The sequence below is a fragment of the Hemiscyllium ocellatum genome, chromosome 32 (assembly GCF_020745735.1).
Source record: "Hemiscyllium ocellatum isolate sHemOce1 chromosome 32, sHemOce1.pat.X.cur, whole genome shotgun sequence".
Lineage (NCBI taxonomy): Eukaryota > Metazoa > Chordata > Chondrichthyes > Orectolobiformes > Hemiscylliidae > Hemiscyllium > Hemiscyllium ocellatum.
In genome coordinates, this window is record NC_083432.1 from 51,316,897 (window position 1) to 51,335,208 (window position 18,312).

General features: G+C 44.2%; 1 protein-coding gene across 1 annotated transcript in view; it reads right to left on the reverse strand.

The window, feature by feature from the left end:
- The window catches only part of cdk12 (cyclin dependent kinase 12), a 63,795-nt gene extending 52,903 nt beyond the window's left edge, over positions 1–10,892 (reverse strand). The window contains exon 1 of the mRNA XM_060848554.1: positions 9,321–10,892. Coding sequence (XP_060704537.1) covers positions 9,321–10,381 — 1,061 coding nt within the window. The 5' untranslated portion in view covers positions 10,382–10,892. The remainder of the gene's footprint in view (positions 1–9,320) is intronic.
- Positions 10,893–18,312: the final 7,420 nt, after the last annotated feature.

Sequence of the window (18,312 nt, forward strand, 5' to 3'; positions counted from 1 at the left end):
AGGTGGCAGAAATGGCAGAGGATGATGCAATGTATACAGAGGTTAGTGGGGTGGAAGGTGAGTTCTGTCCTTGTTGCGGTTGGAGGGGTGGGGTTCAAGGGTGATGGTGCAGGAGGTGGATGAGATGCGTTGAGATCATGTGGGTGGGAAATTGCGGTCTTTGAAGGAGGCCATCTGGTGCTTTCTGTGGTGGAACTGGTCCTCTTGGGAACAGATGCGGCAGAGGCGGAGGAATTGGGAATAAGGGATAGCGTTTTTACAGGAGGCAGGGTGGGAGGAGATGTAGTCCAGGTAGTTGTGGGAATCAATGGGTTTGTAGAAGATGTCAGTGTTGAGTCGGTCACAGTTGATGGAGAGGGAGAGATCCAGGAAGGGGATGGAGGTGTCTGACATGGTCCAGGTAAACTTGAGGTCAGGTTGGAATGTATAGATAAAGTTGATTAACTGCTCAACCTCCTCATGGGAGCACAAGGTGGTGATCAGCCCTTTCTTACTTCTCAATTCCACCCAAATTGCTTCACTGCATGTTCTCCCAGGAATATCTTCCCTAAGTACAGTTGTAACTCAGCTCGGACTTTTCTCTCTGGAGAGAAGGAGGAAGAGAGGAGACCTGATCGAGGTGTACAAAATAATGAGAGGAATAGATAGAGTCAATAGCCAGAGACTTTTCCCCAGGGCAGGATTGACTGGTACGAGAAGTCATAGTTTGAAGATATTAGGAGAAAGGTATAAAGGAGACATCAGAGGTAGGGTCTTTACGCAGGGAGTTGCGAATGCATGGAATGCGTTGCCAGTTGTTGTGGTGGAAGCAGAGTCATTGGAGACATTTAAGCAACTGCTGTACATGCACATGGATAGCAGTGAGTTGAGGGGTGCATCGGTTAAGTTACTATATTTTACATTAAGATTAAATCTCAGCACAACATCGTGGGCCAAAGGGCCTGTTCTGTGCTGTACTTTTCTATGTTCTATGTTCTAACATTATCCCTAACAAAAAATACACTCGCCTGCTTCTCTTTCCTCCGTTTCTACCTTCCGACAGTATCTATACCTTGGAACATCAAACTGCCAGTCATGCCCTTCCCAGAGTTACGTTTCTATGATATTGATATCCCAGTCCAATATTCCAAATTATGTCCTGAGTCAAGAGGCTTAAAGGCCTACACCTGCTCCTACAGAGTGCCAGTAGCTAGTTTGTTATTAAGATAGACGAAAGGAAACAAACCAACAAAAGGACTCTCATCCTGAATGTTGAATCCTGAAGTCACAGTAAAGAAGAATGAGAGCCCCATCATCTCTAGCATGCTGCAAAACTAATAAATCTGAAGTCAACTTTTCAACCACCAACATCAATGCTCCAGAAAACATACACTGCAATGGCCACAAAGTATAACCAACCGCTCAATGTGAATAATGCAGAAGCCAATCTAAATAGCAATGATATTTTATCGCTTCTGACTTACCTTGTCGTCATACTCTGTGCATGTGTGTGTTGTATTACTAAATCTTCTCATGTTTAATAATTAATAAACTCACTCTTTATGAACTTAAGGCAGCCTGGTTAAATTGGCTCCTTTTAAAATGCAAGTTCATTAGATCTGCAAGAAAGGTACCCACAAAGGAAGAAATACAGTCTTAAAATAACTTTGTTGACGCTACCAAAGGGAAGCCAGTTCATCCCTCCCCACCAGCAGCTTCACAACTTGAGTAACTAGTTTGAAACCAGAGCAAATTGGGAAATGTCGCCTGGAGTCTGTGTATAACAATGTCTGTGAATATCTGAAGTGGCATGTAAGAGCCAGAAAGTCACAAATATTTATAAAACATTGGTTTGGCTTCATCTGGAGGATTTTGTTCAATTCTGTGGGGAGGCGATAGCCTAGTGACATTATCACTAGACTGTTAACCCAGAGACCCAGGTAATGCTCTGTGGACTCAGGTTCAAGTCATGCCAGAGATGATGCAATTTGAAGCCGATTTTTAAAAAACCTGGAATCAAAAGTCTAATAATGACCATGAAACTATTGCTGATTGTCAGAAAAACCCATCTGGTTCACGAATGCCCTTTAGGGAAGGCAAGTATCACCCTTACCTGGTCTGGCTTATATGTGACTCCAGACCCATAGCAATGTGATTGACTCTTATTGGCCTCTGGGCAATTAGGTATCAGCAATAAATGCTGCCTAGCTAGTGACACCCACATCCCATGAATAAATACATTTAGACAAATTCTGAGTGTCACTCTTTTAAAAGGATATCAGAGATTTACTGAAATGGTCCAATGAATGTGGAGAGCCTGGAGAAGCTGGGATCATTCTCCTCAGAAAGAGATGTCTAAGAGGAGATTTAACAAAGCTGCTCAAAATCATGAAGAATTCTGAAAGAATAAAGGAGAAACTGCTTCCAGTGACAGGAGGATCAGTGGCCTGAGATTTCTGATCTAAGGCAATTGGTAAAAGTACCAGAAATGAGATGAAGAAAATGATTTTCATGTATCCAATGAATCTAGAATGCTAAACCAAAGAAAAACCAAAGCACTACAGCTGCTGGAAATCAGGAACAGAAATTACTGGAAATACACAGCAGGTTTGGCAGCATTTGCTGAAGGATTACTGGACCTGAAATGTTCACTCTTTTTCTTCTCATATGCTGTCAGACCTGCTGAGCTTTTCCAGCAATTTCTGCTTTTGGAAGTGGAATACACCGCCTTCAAATAATAACTTCCGAACACAAAGAAAAGTTACAATGCTTTGAAGGAAGTGTAAGGGTGCAGGAGTATTGGGATAATTCTTACTGCAGGTCTGTCATTCCAGGATGATGCAAAGCAGGAGGCTGGTAGGAAGAGCAGGAGGAAAACTTTGGAATTGGCAAGTCTGCAAGTCACCAAGGTATAGATGAGAACCTCAGCAGGAAATCTCAGAGCTCAGGTGGGGAGGAGAAGATGATCACAAAGAGGTGAAGTAAGGAGCCTTGGTGATAGAACGGAAGTGGCATTGAAAGCACAGTGTGGCATGAAAGAAGTACTGTGGTTGCAAACAGTCTAGCTCAGCTTTAGGGGAACAAGGGGGAAGAATGGAGTTGGTGCTCAGGACTAAAGAACTTGGGAACATAAAGTGATATCTTGAAAAGTGTCCATATTACAGAAGAGCAGGTGCTGGATGCCTTCAAATGCGAAAAGATGGATAAATCCCTGGGACCTGATCTGGTGTATTCCAGAATTTGATGGGAAGTTAGGGGAGTGCTAGCTGGGTCCTTGCTGAGATATTTGTACCATCAAAAGCAATGAGTGAGTTGCCGGAAGTCTAGAGGTTGGCTAAGGTAGTGCCATTACGTATGAAAAGTGATGAGGAAAGCCAGGGAACTATAGACCAGTGAGCCGAACATCAGTGACAGGTAGGTTGTTGAAAGGAATCCTGAGGGACATGATTTACACGCATTTGGAAATGGAAGGATCGATTAGGGATAGTACATGGGAAATTGTGTCTCACTAACTTGATTGAGTTTTTGAAGAAGTGACAAAAACGATTGATGATGGCAGAGTGATAGACATTTTCCATATGGATTTCAGCCAAGCATTTTAACAAGGTTCCACATGGAAGATTGGTGAGCAAGGTTAGATCTCATGGAATCCAGGGGGAGCTAGCCAATCGCATATCAAATTGGCTTACATGTAGGAGACAAAGGATGGTGGTGAAGAGCTGTTTGTCAGACTGGAGGTATGTGACCAGTGATTTGCTGTAAGGATCAGTGCTGGGTCCACTGTTTTTGTCAATTATATAAAGATTTGGTTGAGAACATAGAAGGTATGGTACGTAACTTTGCAGGTCACACCAAAATTGGTGGTGTAACGGACAGTGAAGAAGGTTAAGTCAGAACACAACAGGACCTTGATCATGTGGGCCAATAAGTGGCGGATGATGTTTAATTTAGATAAATCTGAGGTGTTGCATTTTATTAAGGCAATTCAGGGCAGAATTATACAGTTAATGGTGGGGCCCTGACAAGTGGTGCTGAACAAAGAGGCCTAGGGGTGCAGATTCATAGATCCTTGAAAGTGGAGTCACAGGTAGAAAGGATGGTGAAGGCAGCTTTTGGTATGCTTACCTTCAATGGTCACTGTATTAAGTATAGGAGTTGTGTTGTCATGTTTCAAATGTCCAGGACGTTTGTGAGGCCATTTTTAGAATACTGAGTTCAATTCTGCTATAGAAAAGATGTTGTTAAATTCAAAAGGGTTCAGAAAAGATTTATAAGCGTGTTGCCAGCATTGGAAAGTTTGATCGATAGAGAGAGGCTGAATGTGTTTTTTCCGTGAAGCATCAGAGGCTGAGGGATGACCTTAGAGTTTTATAAAATCATGAGGGGCATGGATAGAGTGAATAGACAAAGTCTTTTTACCCAGGTAGTGGAGTTCAAAACTAGAACACATAGGTTTAAGGTCAGAGGACAAAGATTTAAAAAGGAACCGAGGAGCAACATTTTCATAGAGGGTGGTGTGTGCATGGAATGAGCTGCCAAAGGAAGTGGTGGAGGTGGATACAATTACAATATTTCTTGGGAATCTGGATAGGTACATGAATAGGAAGGGTTTAGAGGGATATGGACCAGATTCTAGCAAATGGGACTAGATCAGTTCAGGATACCTGGTTGGTATGGATGAATTAGACCGAAGGATCTGTTTCTGTGCTGTACATCTCTATGACTCCATACATAGAACATTACAGAGCAGTCCAGGCCCTTCAGCCCTCGATGTTGCACCAATCTGAAGCCCATTTAACCTACACTATTCCATGTATGTCCATATGTTTGTCCAATGACGACTTAAATGTACTTAAAGTTGGCGAATCTACTACCATTGCAGGCAAAGCATTCCATACCCTTACTACTCTCTGAGTAAAGAATTAGAATGTAACTGAGGCTTGCTGATCCATCAATCCGTCTTCACTGACCGGCACTAAATCCTTGTTTGCAAATTCCCCATATGCCTCATTTCTCCCAATTTCCATATTTAACCTTCAGCCTGTCTGAATTTGTTGACTCCTCCTCAATTTGTGCCCACCTTTCCCAGTTTGAATCCTTCTAATTAGTTTGCCATCTCTGCCATTTATCACAAAGTCACAAATGACATTCAGTCACAAGGGTAACCATGTTTACTTGTCGTTCTCAATGTTTGTGCAGCCTTTGGCAAGGTTACCACATAATCCTTTTCAACATTTTTTTTTAACTGTTGTCCACTGGGTGGAACTGCTCTCATCTCGTTCCTTTCATATCTATCTGCTGGCAAGCTGAGGATCATTGGCAATGTTTCGTTTTCTGTTCCTGCACTGTTATCCATCAGGAACTGTTCTCATACTTCTCACCCATATACTGCCTCTTAGTGGTATAATCTGAAAGTAAAAATGCCTGTATTCATACATACACTGACTGCACCAGACTGACCTCACCATCTCCATTATTGTTCTTAACTAAACTGCTTTAATAACATCAATCACCTACTCACCAAATCCCTCAATCTCACTGATATTTTTAAACCTACTTTCTTCCCAAATCCATCAATGCAACCTTGATGTCAAAACTGAACTCGAGTTGAGCTTCAGATCACATACATCATCACTAAACACCTCCATGACATTACCTCGCTCTCCCCTTCCTCAGCTCATTTGCTGCCGAAGCCACCTTTCAATCTTTTGTTTCCTTTAGATTTGACTAATCAAATGCATTCTTGCTCAGCCTCCCACAATCCACTCGCCATAAACCTAAGATCATCAAAACATCCGTTGCATATGTCTTGATGTAACTGAGGCTTGTTGATCCATCAATCTGTCTTCACTGACCGACACTAAATCCTTGTCTGCAAATTCCCTAAATGCCTCATTTCTCCCAATTTCCATAATCCTTTCCAGCCCCACAATCCTCTGAAACTTTTATGTACCTTTAATTCTGGTATGAAGTATCCTGAGTTTTAATTGCTCTGACAATGTTGGCCATGCCTTATGTGTAGAAGTAGGAAATTCACTTCCTAAACACTCATGACTCTCTTTCTCCATTAAGATGCTGAACACTTCTCTTTCACCAACCTCTCACCATCCACCCTAAACACGCTTTATGAGATTCAGTGACAAACTTTGCTTCCTAACACCCCTAGAAGACATCTCGGGGTGTTTCGTTACATTAAAGGCAGATATATATTAATAATAATCAGAGGATGTTTCTGGTCATTGAGTACAAAATTAACAAATTAATCTGCTTTCCTGAGACAGAAAGCTCGCCAGATAGGTGAATGTGTGGTTATGCCCCAAACTAACAACTTGGATGGAGAGATGGAAAGACTATTGCCAAATTTGCAGATGAAATTAAAATAGGTGAGAACGAAGTCGGAATAAAGAAACAATACATACGGATAAATTAGGTGAACGGGCCAAAATTTAGCAGATAAAGTTTAGTGTTGGTAAGTGACAGGTTATCGAAGTTTGTTGGAAGAATAGAAAGGTAAATTATTATCTCAATGAAGAAAATCTTCAGTGTGCTTCGGTGCAGAGGACTCTGGGTTTCTGAGTACATGAATAGCAGAAATCTAGTATGCAGCAGGTAACAAGACAATGGAATTTTAGCATTTATTGCTGAAGGTATGAGTATAAAAGTAGGGAAGTGTTGCCGCAACTGTACAAGGCAAAACTGAGACCATATCTGGAACATAGCAAGCAGTTTTCATCCTCTTACTCGACGAGGGATGTAGTTCATTTGGAGGCAGTTCAGAGAAGATTCACTAGATTGATTCCAAAGAGGGGACACTTATCTTTTATGAAGAGAAATTGAGCAGTTTAAGCCGAGAAGAATGAGAGTAAACTTAATTGAAATATACAGGGTATAAGGTGCTAAAGGGGATTGACACAGAATATTTTCTCATGTGGGGCAATCTAAAATGAGTCATCATTTTAGGATAAACAGTAACAGATTTAAAACAGAGATGAAGAGAAATTACTTCCCTCAAAGGGTCATCAATCTGTGAAATTAACTAACCCAAAGTAGATGGTGGGACATTGAGTAAATTAAGGAGGAGATAGATCTTTAATTAGACATAGGTTGGAGGCTTCTGTGGAGTAGTCAGGAAAGTGGAGTTGAGGCTGAGATGAGATTAGCCATAATCATATTGAGCACGTTCAAGAGGCTGAACTGCCTCGGCCCCGATGTTATCAATCAGCCCACTGGAGGTTAACCTTTTGGGCTAGGGTGCCCCAGCACAACCAAGAACTTAGCAAAAGGCCAAATAAGCAGTGTTCACAGACGCACTCATCTCTTGCATCCACCCACCAGTCAGGAATTGCAGCAATCTTGGGGGACGGAGGAGAGCAATAAAGGGTGATCAGTGATCAATGAACCAGGCCAAAGGATAAACTCAACTTTGTTTCAATCTCACTTCAGTGTGAATCGTAATTTGGTACAAAGGACACATCACCAAAGAAGAGTTGAGAGGGCAGAGGGACACAGTATGGAGGAAATGGAAATACCAAGGAGACCGGGGTGAGGAGACAGGGACATGGCATGGGAACATGAATGGATGACCTGGGGAAAACTGGGTGGGGTTGTTGATGTCATGGTCCCCACACATCTCAATCTGTGAACATATTAAGAATTACTAGTGGCCACAACTTCCAAGTGAGGGGGAAATATTCTTTTAGGGGAGATATTCTTTCGCAGGGGAAAGTTCTTTACGCAGAGGGTGGTGGGTGCCCGGTAAATGTTGCCAGCGGAGGTGGTAGAGGTGGACACAATAGCATCATTTAAGATGTGGTTAGACAAATTCATGAATGGGCAGGGACCAATGAGATACAGACCCTTAGAACAGAGATGACAGGTTTAGATGGAGGGTCTGGACCGACACAGGCTTGGAGGGCTCAAGGGCCTGTTCCAGTGCTGTAATTTTCTTTGTTCTTCTTTGACAAATTCATTGCAACATTTAAATCAATGATTCTGAAAATAATGCCCAGGTCAGAAATTCAGGGCAGGGCTGGGGTCAGGAAAGCACAATATCCCACACTGAGCATGTACTGTGTGCGTGAATGAAAACATACTTTGAGAAATGACCAGCTGCTGTATGTGGGATTGTTCACCAATATCTTCATTTCAATCTTTAGCAGCATTTACCCTCAATATGTCCATTGCTAAAGCCTCTATTCAATCCCAGGTATACATCGGTTAATACTTCATGCTTGTTATTTGTACACAGGTTTGTGACATTACAGAAATTGCTTGTAAATACAGGTGTCAGGCAATTAATTGAATAACAGATAGCTCTAGGGAGCGAGGTATCCTTTGCAGCATCCATAAGAACTCAAGCAATTAAGAAAAAAGTCAGAACTAGCTCAGTTGCAGCTTAATATCAGTGTTTTATTTGGTAATGACTCTTCATGTGTGGGACCCTCATGATGTACAGGACCTTCCTCATGTACACGATCTGTGCAGAACTCCCTTTCATGTAGGGAACCTTGCCACTGCCACCAATGAATATTTAGGCCCAGTCCCCGGCACCATGGAGGTAACAGCAGCTGAAGTATGTTCATACTCTGGCTCGATTCCTGGCATTCCCACTGCCGATTATTAGCACTTAGGCTATGGAGGGAACTTCCCATGTGAGCCTTTACCACAGCATTTTCACAAGGGCCCCTTACATTCCAACTTTGATCTCCAATTTACAACATTTCTAGGAATTGCTCCATCTGTAAGCCAGGCCTCAGCCTTCCAACCAACCGTTATTCAGGCATTTCCCATATCCTCCCGCTGCCAGGTTTGGAATAGTCAGAGAACCTGATGTCAGGGCTGCTCAGTATCTCTGTACTAAACTAAATAATTCAACACATTCCCTGAAATACATCCTTAATTCACTTTACACTTCCTGCCACCTCGAGTTGCTCCTGTCTTGACAGAGTGAATAGAGGTCTCTTCAACAGGAAAACTGTGTCTCCAACAAAAGGGTTAGAGCAGCAAGTCTGAAGAAAGATTCAGAACTAGGCCTGAAAGCTGCCATTCAGGAAGTGCTGCACTGTTTCATTCCCTAGTGTGACATATTGGCTGCTGAAAATGTGTTGCTGGTTAAAGCACAGCAGGTTAGGCAGCATCCAAGGAACAGGAAATTCGACGTTTCGGGCCGGAGCCCTTCATCAGGAAATTGGCTAAAGGGTTTAAAGTTGTCAAATACCCTTTCTCCATCTCCCAACCCCCTCACACTATAAACAAGATAAAACATCTCACACAGCAAAACACGGACATGAGCCATTAGTACTACTTCCCACATTATGAAATTAGTAAAGTTTAAACTGTACCTGGCCACTGGGCTTTGACTGAATGATCGTCTGGTGCTGTATGGACTTATTGAGCGTCTCCTGCTGTATGGACTTGGTGATCTCCCGCTGTAGTCATATGAGCTGCTGTGCCTGTCATAGCTGGGCGATCGATGCCTACTGTAGGGGCTTGAAGACCGTTGTCTCCTGCTGTAAGGACTTGGTGATCTCATGTTATAACCACTTTGGTAGGCTGTGGGTTCCCTGGAACCATAATAGGGTGGACTTGCCGATTGTTTCCGGCTGGAATCACCAGGACTTCGCCGGTAACCATCATAATTACTAGAAGTCCGTGACCTATAAACAGGACTGGCATCATATCCTTTACCATATAGCCCAAAGGGGCTGTCTTCCCTATTTGGACTTGAAGAATGCTTACGTCTTGGGCTCCCACTTTTCTTTTTTGGACTGGGGGATGTTCGATAACCTCGTGGTGTTTCCTTATTTTTCTTTTGACTCTTAGGTCGTTCTTTGTGCGTCGATCGCTCATCTTTCTTCCCTCTCTCTTTATATGATTTAGCAGACTTTGACTCCTTGCTGCTGTGCTTCAAGAGAGGTGACGTTCGCTCTTTCTTCCCACAGTCCTCATCCTCCATCATCTGCCTTTTGGAAGAAGTCCTTTCTCTGCTACTCCTGGACTTGCCAGACTCTGGCCTCCTCCCTCGATCTTTAACCCGTTCAGTTTCCTTCATCTTGTGGTGCTCCTTAACCCGTTTGTGCGGATGGTGATGGTGATGCTTGTGAACTTTGAACCCTTTGTCCGAGCTCACCCGTTCCTCCTTCTCTCTCCGTTCAGACCGGACAGTGACCTCGGAGAAAGTGTCCGACTCTGAGCTGATGTCATCGTACTCGACCAGAGATTTCACTTTGGTGAGCGGTGTCTGTGTGGCCGCCCCCGGCGAGTCCCTGCTGTGCTTGGTTCGGTGTCGCTTGTGCCTGGACGCTGCTTTGCGCCGCTCTCTGCCGCTGCTGGGGCCGGGCTGCAGGGAGCCCAGGCCACTGCTTCCATCCGCCTTAGTCCCGGCTCTCTCCGAGCCTGGCATCCCACAAAAAAAACAAGAAAATTAAAGTGAAAGTGTGCTGAAGGCGGCCCTGATCCTGATCCTCTGTCTGAACATTCACCCCAAGTGTTCCTTTTCTTCCATAATCTTTACTCTGCTGGGCTGCCACTGGCAGCAACTTCAGGTCTTTACTTTAAGGCACAAGAACTGGGGCTTGGATTTTCTTGGCAATGTTTTGGCTCCTGAAGATATTTTTTACAGGATAGACGCCGTTTCCAAACATTAAAAACTTATTTTATTTCGTTTTGAGTTGAGTTGGAGTCCAGAAAATTGGATTAGCGAACGTAAAAAACTTGTATCTGATATTTAAGTTTTTATCAGTAATATCGCTTTGATTCTCAGCAAATGGCTCTATCAGCGTGTTTATAGGACATTCTGCAATAGGGTTAGAAACCCTTGAGCCTGCTCTGGCCGATACTCAGGCCGATGGAGGCGGATTACTGGCAGCAGCCTGCCCTCAGCTTTGAAAACACCGACGCCATTGCGGCTTCAGCACCGCTTCGCCGGAAACTCAGATCCTCCAGAGGTCAAACATCTACTTCCGGACCGCCCACTTCTCTCACCAAACCGCGAGAGGGCGTCCTGTGTGACTGCAGTTCCCCCTCCTGGGCACTGAGGGGCGTAGTGAGGGATGGCAGTAACTCCTCCTGGACACAGGAAGGCGCTCGGCGCGGCTGCAGGACCTCTTCCGGGCGATCTGTCTGGCTGCAGTACTTCCTCCTGAGCTGTGGTGGCTCTCTGCTGTTGTAATACTTGCTCCTGGACATTGGAGGTCGCTATCCACTGCAATGTCACGATGTGGCCGAATGGCGGCGGTGGTGTTACCATCAGAAGTTTGTTGACTTTTTCTGTAACTTTTCCGAATGATTGCAGTGTCACTGAGGCCCATTGGGGCCCAGTCTGAAAATAAATATCATCACTTGTGTTTCAAATTATAATAGCGAAACCAATTACAGGAAATGCACAAGGAGACCAAACAACAGTGTTTATTTATATGTGTATGATTTGGAGATGGCAGTTTTGGACTGGGATGGACAAAGTTCAAAGTCACACAACACCAGATTATAGTCCAACAAGTTTATTTGGAAACTCTGCCTTTTGGAGCGCCGCTCCTACATCAGGTGGTTGTCACCTGTATTTATAATCAGAATCGAAAGAGGCCATTCAGCCCATTATGAGTGCACAGGCTCTCTCAGCGTATTTTAACTTCGTTCCAATTGCCATTCCCTGCACACAGTTTCTGTGCAAATTCAGTGCTTCAGCTGCCTCAGTCCACCACATTGCAAGGCCACGTATTACAGACACTAACAAAACAGAAATTGCTAGAAATGTTTAGTAGGTCTGGCAGCATTTGTGAAGAGAAATCAGAGTTAACGTTTTGGGTCCATTGACTTCCTTAGAACAGATCCTAACGACTTGCTAACATCACACTACATCAGGTTATAGTCCAACAGGTTTATTTGGAATCACAAGCTTTCAGTGCTTTGAAAGCTAGTGATCCCAAATAAACCTGTTGAACTATAACCTGGTGTTGTGTGATTTTTAACTTTGTCCAGCCCAATCCAACACCAGTACCTCCAAATTGTGAAAAATATTGTTTTGTTACCTCACATATAGTTCTTTTACTGGTTGTAACCTTTAATCCTTTTATGAATGGAAACAGCTTATTCCACTCTGTTCAGGCACCCCTTTCCCCACAGCCAGTTCAGAGTCATCCTGAACCAGCTCAGTCATCGGTCTGAGTGTCTTTGACCGCATCCCATAACATGCTCCACACCACGGGCTCAGCAACGCCCCAGCCCCACAAAGTAAAGATTGCCGTCTGCCGGCCCAAGAGCGACAACGATGCTGGAGGCATTGAAATGCGGAGGAACAGAGCTCCCAGTGCAGCTACATGCCCTTGTCTGCCTTTTTTTGGAAGGAGGAGAGTATCCCAGGAGAGATCTGAGATGTCACCGTCGTGAGCATTTTCAAAAACATAAACATGTCCAACTGTGTTAACGACAGGAGAATCTCCCTGCAGTCAACTGTTGGAAAAGTCATCACCAAGGCCCTCTTTAACCATCTCCTCTCTATGGCTGAGGAACTCCTCCCAGAATTGCAGTGTGGCTTCCCACTCTGGAAGGGCAGAACGGATATGAGTTTCACCATGTGACTGCTGCAGGAGAAATGGAGACAACAGAAACTCCCCTTGTACATGGCCGCCTTCGACCTTACAGAGGCCTTTGACACTGTCATCTGGGAAGCATTATGGAACATCCTTTTCTATTTTGGCTACACCACGAAGTTTGCCCCCATTCTTGGCCTGCTCCATAATGACTTGGAAGTCATGGTAATGACAAATGGCTCCCCCACTGACCCATTCACTGACACCAAATTCAATTCAATTCAATTCTCCATTCGGACTAGTGTCAAGAAGGATTGTGTCGTTGCTCCAACACTGTTCTCGATCTACCTCACTGCAATGCTTCACCGATCTACCTCACTGCAATGCTTCACCGATCTACCTCACTGCAATGCTTCACCTCACCACCGAGAACGCCCCACTGGAGTGGGGCTAACCTACAGAAACAGCAGGAAATTGTTCAACCCCCATCATCTTCAAACCAACACCAAAGTCACCCCAAACCAGTGTCATCACAGATGAAGTTTGTGTATGTGCAAACTCAGAGGACATATTTCAGACCATTGTTAACACCTTTACAAAGGCATATGGTCTCACCCTGAATATTCAGATCAATCAGAAAAAATTACAGATATACAAATGTGAAGCCGAGGGTCATAGAGGGCAGACAGGAAAGTAGAGCTGAGGTCATGGTCAGCCATGTTCTTACAGTACGGTGAAGCTGAGGGGGCAAGCAGGCTATGCTTGCTCCAATGTCCTGTGATACTCTAAGACACACACTGACTGAGATAAACACACAGATACAAACTGGAGGTGGATATTCTGTGAAAATGCATACTTGACACCAACAAAACATGGCACATCCACTAATATCATTTATTGTATCCGTTGCTCCCGATGCGGTCTCCTCTACATTGGGGAGACTGGGCACCTCCTAGCAGAACGCTTTAGGGAACATCTCCGAGACACCTGCACCAATCAACCACACCGGCCCCTGGCCCAACATTTCAACTCCCCCTCCCACTCTGCCGAGGACATGGAGGTCCTGGGCCTCCTTCACCGCTGTTCCCTCACCACGAGACGTCTGGAGGAAGAATGCTTCATCTTCTGCCTCGGAACACTTCAACCCCAGGGCATCAATGTGGACTTCAACAGCTTCCTCATTTCCCCTTCCCCCACCTCATCCTAGTTTCAAACTTCCAGCTCAGCACTGTCTCCATGACTTGTCCGGACTTGTCCGACCTGCCTAGCTCCTTTTCCACCTATCCACTCCACCCTCTCCTCCCTGACCTATCACCTTCATCTCGTCCCCCACTCACCCATTGTACTCTATGCTACTTTCTCCCCCCCCCCACCCTCCTCTAGCTTATCTCTCCACACTTTCAGGCTCACTGCCTTTATTCCTGATGAAGGGCTTTTGCCCTAAACTTCGATTTCGCTGCTCGTTGGATGCTGCCTGAACTGCTGTGCTCTTCCAGCACCACTGATCCAGAAATACACACACTGTATACACTACATCCTCCTGGTCACATTTTGTTTCTGTATTTTTGATTGTGGATAGACATGGGGAAAATGCTGTTTTTAAAGGGATTGCTGTACTATTAAAAAAAGACAAGTTCCTGAAACAAATGGTGTGGTGTTTACACTGCAGCTGTGTTTTAGCATCATGGCACCAGCGACACTCTATAAAGTGCATTCTGGGCAATGGCAACAAATAGCTGGTTTGTGCACCTTGTGTTCTAGAACATCACCATCCCAACTGAAACCCACAACTGCAATGTCTTTCTCTGTGTGAATACAGGTGAGAAGTATTCAGTTAACACCTCACCCATGCACAGGTTGCCCCTTTGGTCTCTCAGACGCTCCACTGTTTCCGTGATAATCCTTTTGATCTTAATATACTTATAAAAGTCTTGGGATTTTTCTTGATCCTATCTGCCAATGATATTTTGTGGCTCCTTTGTCCTCCTGATTTCCTTTTTAAGCACACCCTCAAACTATAAACCACACAGGGGGACATGGTGACTCAGTGGTTAGTAGTGCTGCTTCACAGCACGGGTCTCCCAGATTCAAATCTCCCCTCGGGTGATTGTCTGTGTGAAGTTTCTGTCTGTGTCTGCATGGATTTTCTCCGGGTGCTCCAGTTTCCTCCCACAGTCCAAAGATGAGCAGTTTAGGTGAATTAGCCATGCTAAATTGCCCACCATGTTCAGGGATGTGCAGGCTAGGTGGATTAGGCACGGGAAATGCAAAGTTATACGGTAGGGAGTGGTGCTCTTCGGAGGGTCAGTGTGGACTCAATGACCTGAATGGCCTGCTTCCCACTGTAGGGTCTCTTCAATTCTATGATTACTTCTTTGAAGTTTGTGTCACATGTTGACAGTGGTTAAGAAGACATTTAGTATGCTCACATTCCTTGCTCAGTCCTTTGAGAGTAGGAGTTGGATCATTATGTTGAGATTGTACAAGATGTTGCTGAGGCCTCTTCTGGAATACTGTGTTCAGTTTTGGTTGTTCTATTACAGGAAGGATATTATTAAGCTGGAGAGGGTTCAAAAGAGATTTATCAGGAAACTGGTGGAAATGGGAGTTTGAATTATAAGGACAGTCCAGGACATTTTTCACTGGAATGTATAAGGTTGAGGGGTGACCTTGTAGAGGTTTATGAAATCATGAGGAGTATAGATAAGGTGAATGGCAAGTGTCTTTTCCCCAGGGTGGGGGATTTAAAAACTAAGAAGCATATTTTTAAGGTGAGAGGAAAAACATTTAAAAAAGAGATAAGGGGCAACTTTTTTTTACACAGAGTGGTTCATGTGTGGAATACATTTCCAGAAGAAGTGGCGGATGTGGGTACAGTTACATTTGGATAAGATCATGAATAGGAAAGGTTTAGAAGGATGTGGATCAAGCACAGGCAATTGGGACTAGTTTAGTTTGGGATTATTGTCAGCATGGACTGGTTAGACTGGTTCTGTGCTGTATGACTCTAACATTCTATAATGATTTTGAAACTTTTTTTTTAATAGATATTTTTATTGGGAATTTAACATTTTGACAAATTTACAAAAATAAGCAGAATTTTCAAGCACAAACATTAATATAAAAATAGATCTTAAATATATAATCATCAAAATTCAACTAATCCACAATCATCCAGAGTGTATAGTTGAGTCGCTTACATCCTTCAAATAAGAGAAAATGTTCTCTAATACACTCATAACAGTATGATTAAAAGGAAGCTATTTCCAAACAATAAGAACAAACAAAAAAAAAAATTCAACATGTTTGAATGGAGATCTTCCCCCTTGTTCTCAGGGGGCCTTACTACCTTTCCAACGTTCCACCATATCCTCTCCCAAACAGTGTCCCACCCTCGACCCGGGCGCTCCTTAATAGGATTTAGATATAATACCGAGCTAGAGTTAACAGTGAGCGCCGCACCCCCACCCCACCCCACCCATACCTGAGTATATCTAATAGCATCAATGCCACGTACAAACACACATAACTATAAAATTACAACTCCAACAGATTACAGTTAAGTATAATAACATAGCAAGGAAGACAACCCCGCTCCCAGAGGCAAAAGTAAAGTAGAATAAAGTAACCATTTCTCCCCACGGAGTGTTGTAGAGGCAAGCCAACATAAATTGTCTCTTACGATTTATTTAACCGAGTCTAAAAGTTTCTTGGCCTCTTCCGATGATCTAAAATTATACTCGGATCCTTCGTGGGTAAAGCATAACGTCGCTGGGTAGCGTAAGGTGTATTGAATATCTAAGTCCCTTAAACATTTCTTCACCTCATCAAACGCCTTCCTTCTTCGTGCCAAAGCCGGGGAGAAGTCCTGAAATAACATAATCTTGGATCCTTCATGAATCATAGCTTTAGGATCCTTTCCAAGCTTTCTGGAGGCATCCAGGAGTATCTGCCTCTCCCTATAACTCTGCAGCCGGAACAGGACCGGGCGTGGGCGCTGGTTTGGGCCAGATCCGCGTACTGCGACCCGGTAGGCCCACTCCACCCTTACCCGGTCAGTTTCAGCCCCCAGGTTTAAAATCTGCGGCAGCCATCGCTCCAGAAATGCTACTAACTGTTCTTTCCCTTCTTGCTCTTGAAGGCCCAGCAGCCGACTATTCTTTCTCCGATTTCTGTTGTCAATATCATCGATGTAAATTTCAAAGGCCCTGACTCTCTGCTCCAGAGCTCTCACCTGTTCTGCAACTGTTTGAGCTGCAGCCTCGGAGGTCGTGGCCTTTAGTTCCACCCCCTCCACTCGGCCCTGCAGCTCTTCCATGATTTGATTCTGTTTCTGCAGCTTTTCTTCGAATGCATTCCATCGCTGTCGGGATTCTGCGATGAAATTGACGAGTGTCGATTCCAATCTAGCAATCATCTCTATAAGGCCTGTTTTTACATCAGCTGCAGCCAGAGGAGAGGAGGGTGGGGGAGGGGTCTTTGTTTTCTGAGAGCTGCGGGGTCCCTTTGATTTACTCATTATCCACTCAGTATTAGACTATTTAAATATAATATTCAGCAGCTAATTAAGATTAAAGAAATTTTTTGGGTGGTTTGGCAAGTGTGGTGGGGACAGGAAACCCACTTTACCCAGGTTTTGGGAAGGGCTCTGTAGACTCAGACTTGCTGAGTCGCCGCCATCTTGGATCTCCATGATTTTGAAACTTACAGAGTTACAAGCACTATAATCCTTGATCTTGTTAAGTACAGGAATCTGGTCTGTATTTTCTGGTTAATTTGATTCCAACAGACATGTCAGTCAGGGAACTTGCTTTAGTTAAATCATTAAATTGGTGACTCGTGGGGCCAGAGATTCACTCACTGGGTTGTAACAATGAACGCAATGAAGATGAAGACACCTAGTGACAATCTTCAAGTGACTCCCACAATGACTCACCCCGACGCATGGAACACCAGCCACAAAATTAAGAACCAACTCCCCATGAAATCAGGCATCATCCTGTGCTTTACTTTCCAATCATTACTTGTGCAGGACCAAAGGTTTAAAGCGACTGGTTCCCAGTTCCTGAATCAAGTCAGGAATGAGCAGGCAGGAGCATTCACTGGACTGGAACATGGGACAGAGCAATGGGGAGATTTTGCAGGCGGGTCTCCTTCCCTTTTCATGTGTGTGACCTTTGTCCCTGTGTGAGGAGAGGGCAAACCCAGTCTAAATGGGAATGATTGAGACAGATGTTAATTGGCAGGAAAGGATTATCATCATGTTTTCACAAACACACCTGGTTCATGCATCAGCTGTTCAAGTCCTTCAGACCATTCCAGCCACAATCACTTTCCAAACTGTAATGAAACCTGGTGAGTGCTGGAGATTTTTCATTTCCACCTTTACAAAGGCCATTTAACACTGTTAATGCTCATGTCACCAGTATTCTGACTCCTTCCCAACTCCACACCACATCCACCCAAGGAATATTCTTTACTCTGTCCCTGTCTTGGGAGCGTTTAATTGGGGATATTGTAGAGGGAGCTTTACTCTGTATCTAAGACCATACTTTCCTTGTCCTGGCAGTGTTTAATAGGGGGACGGCACAGAGAAAGCTTTACTCTGTTTCTGACCCCGTGCTGTCCCTTATCCTGGGAGTGTGTAACAGTGTAGACGGAACTTTACTCTACATCTAACCCCGCGATGTTCCTGTCCTGGGAGTGTTTGACGGGGGAGGACAATGTAGAGGAAGCCTCACTCTGTATCCAAACCCGGGCTGTCCTGTCCTCTCCTGGGCTTGTCTGATTGGGGGAGGAGGGGATA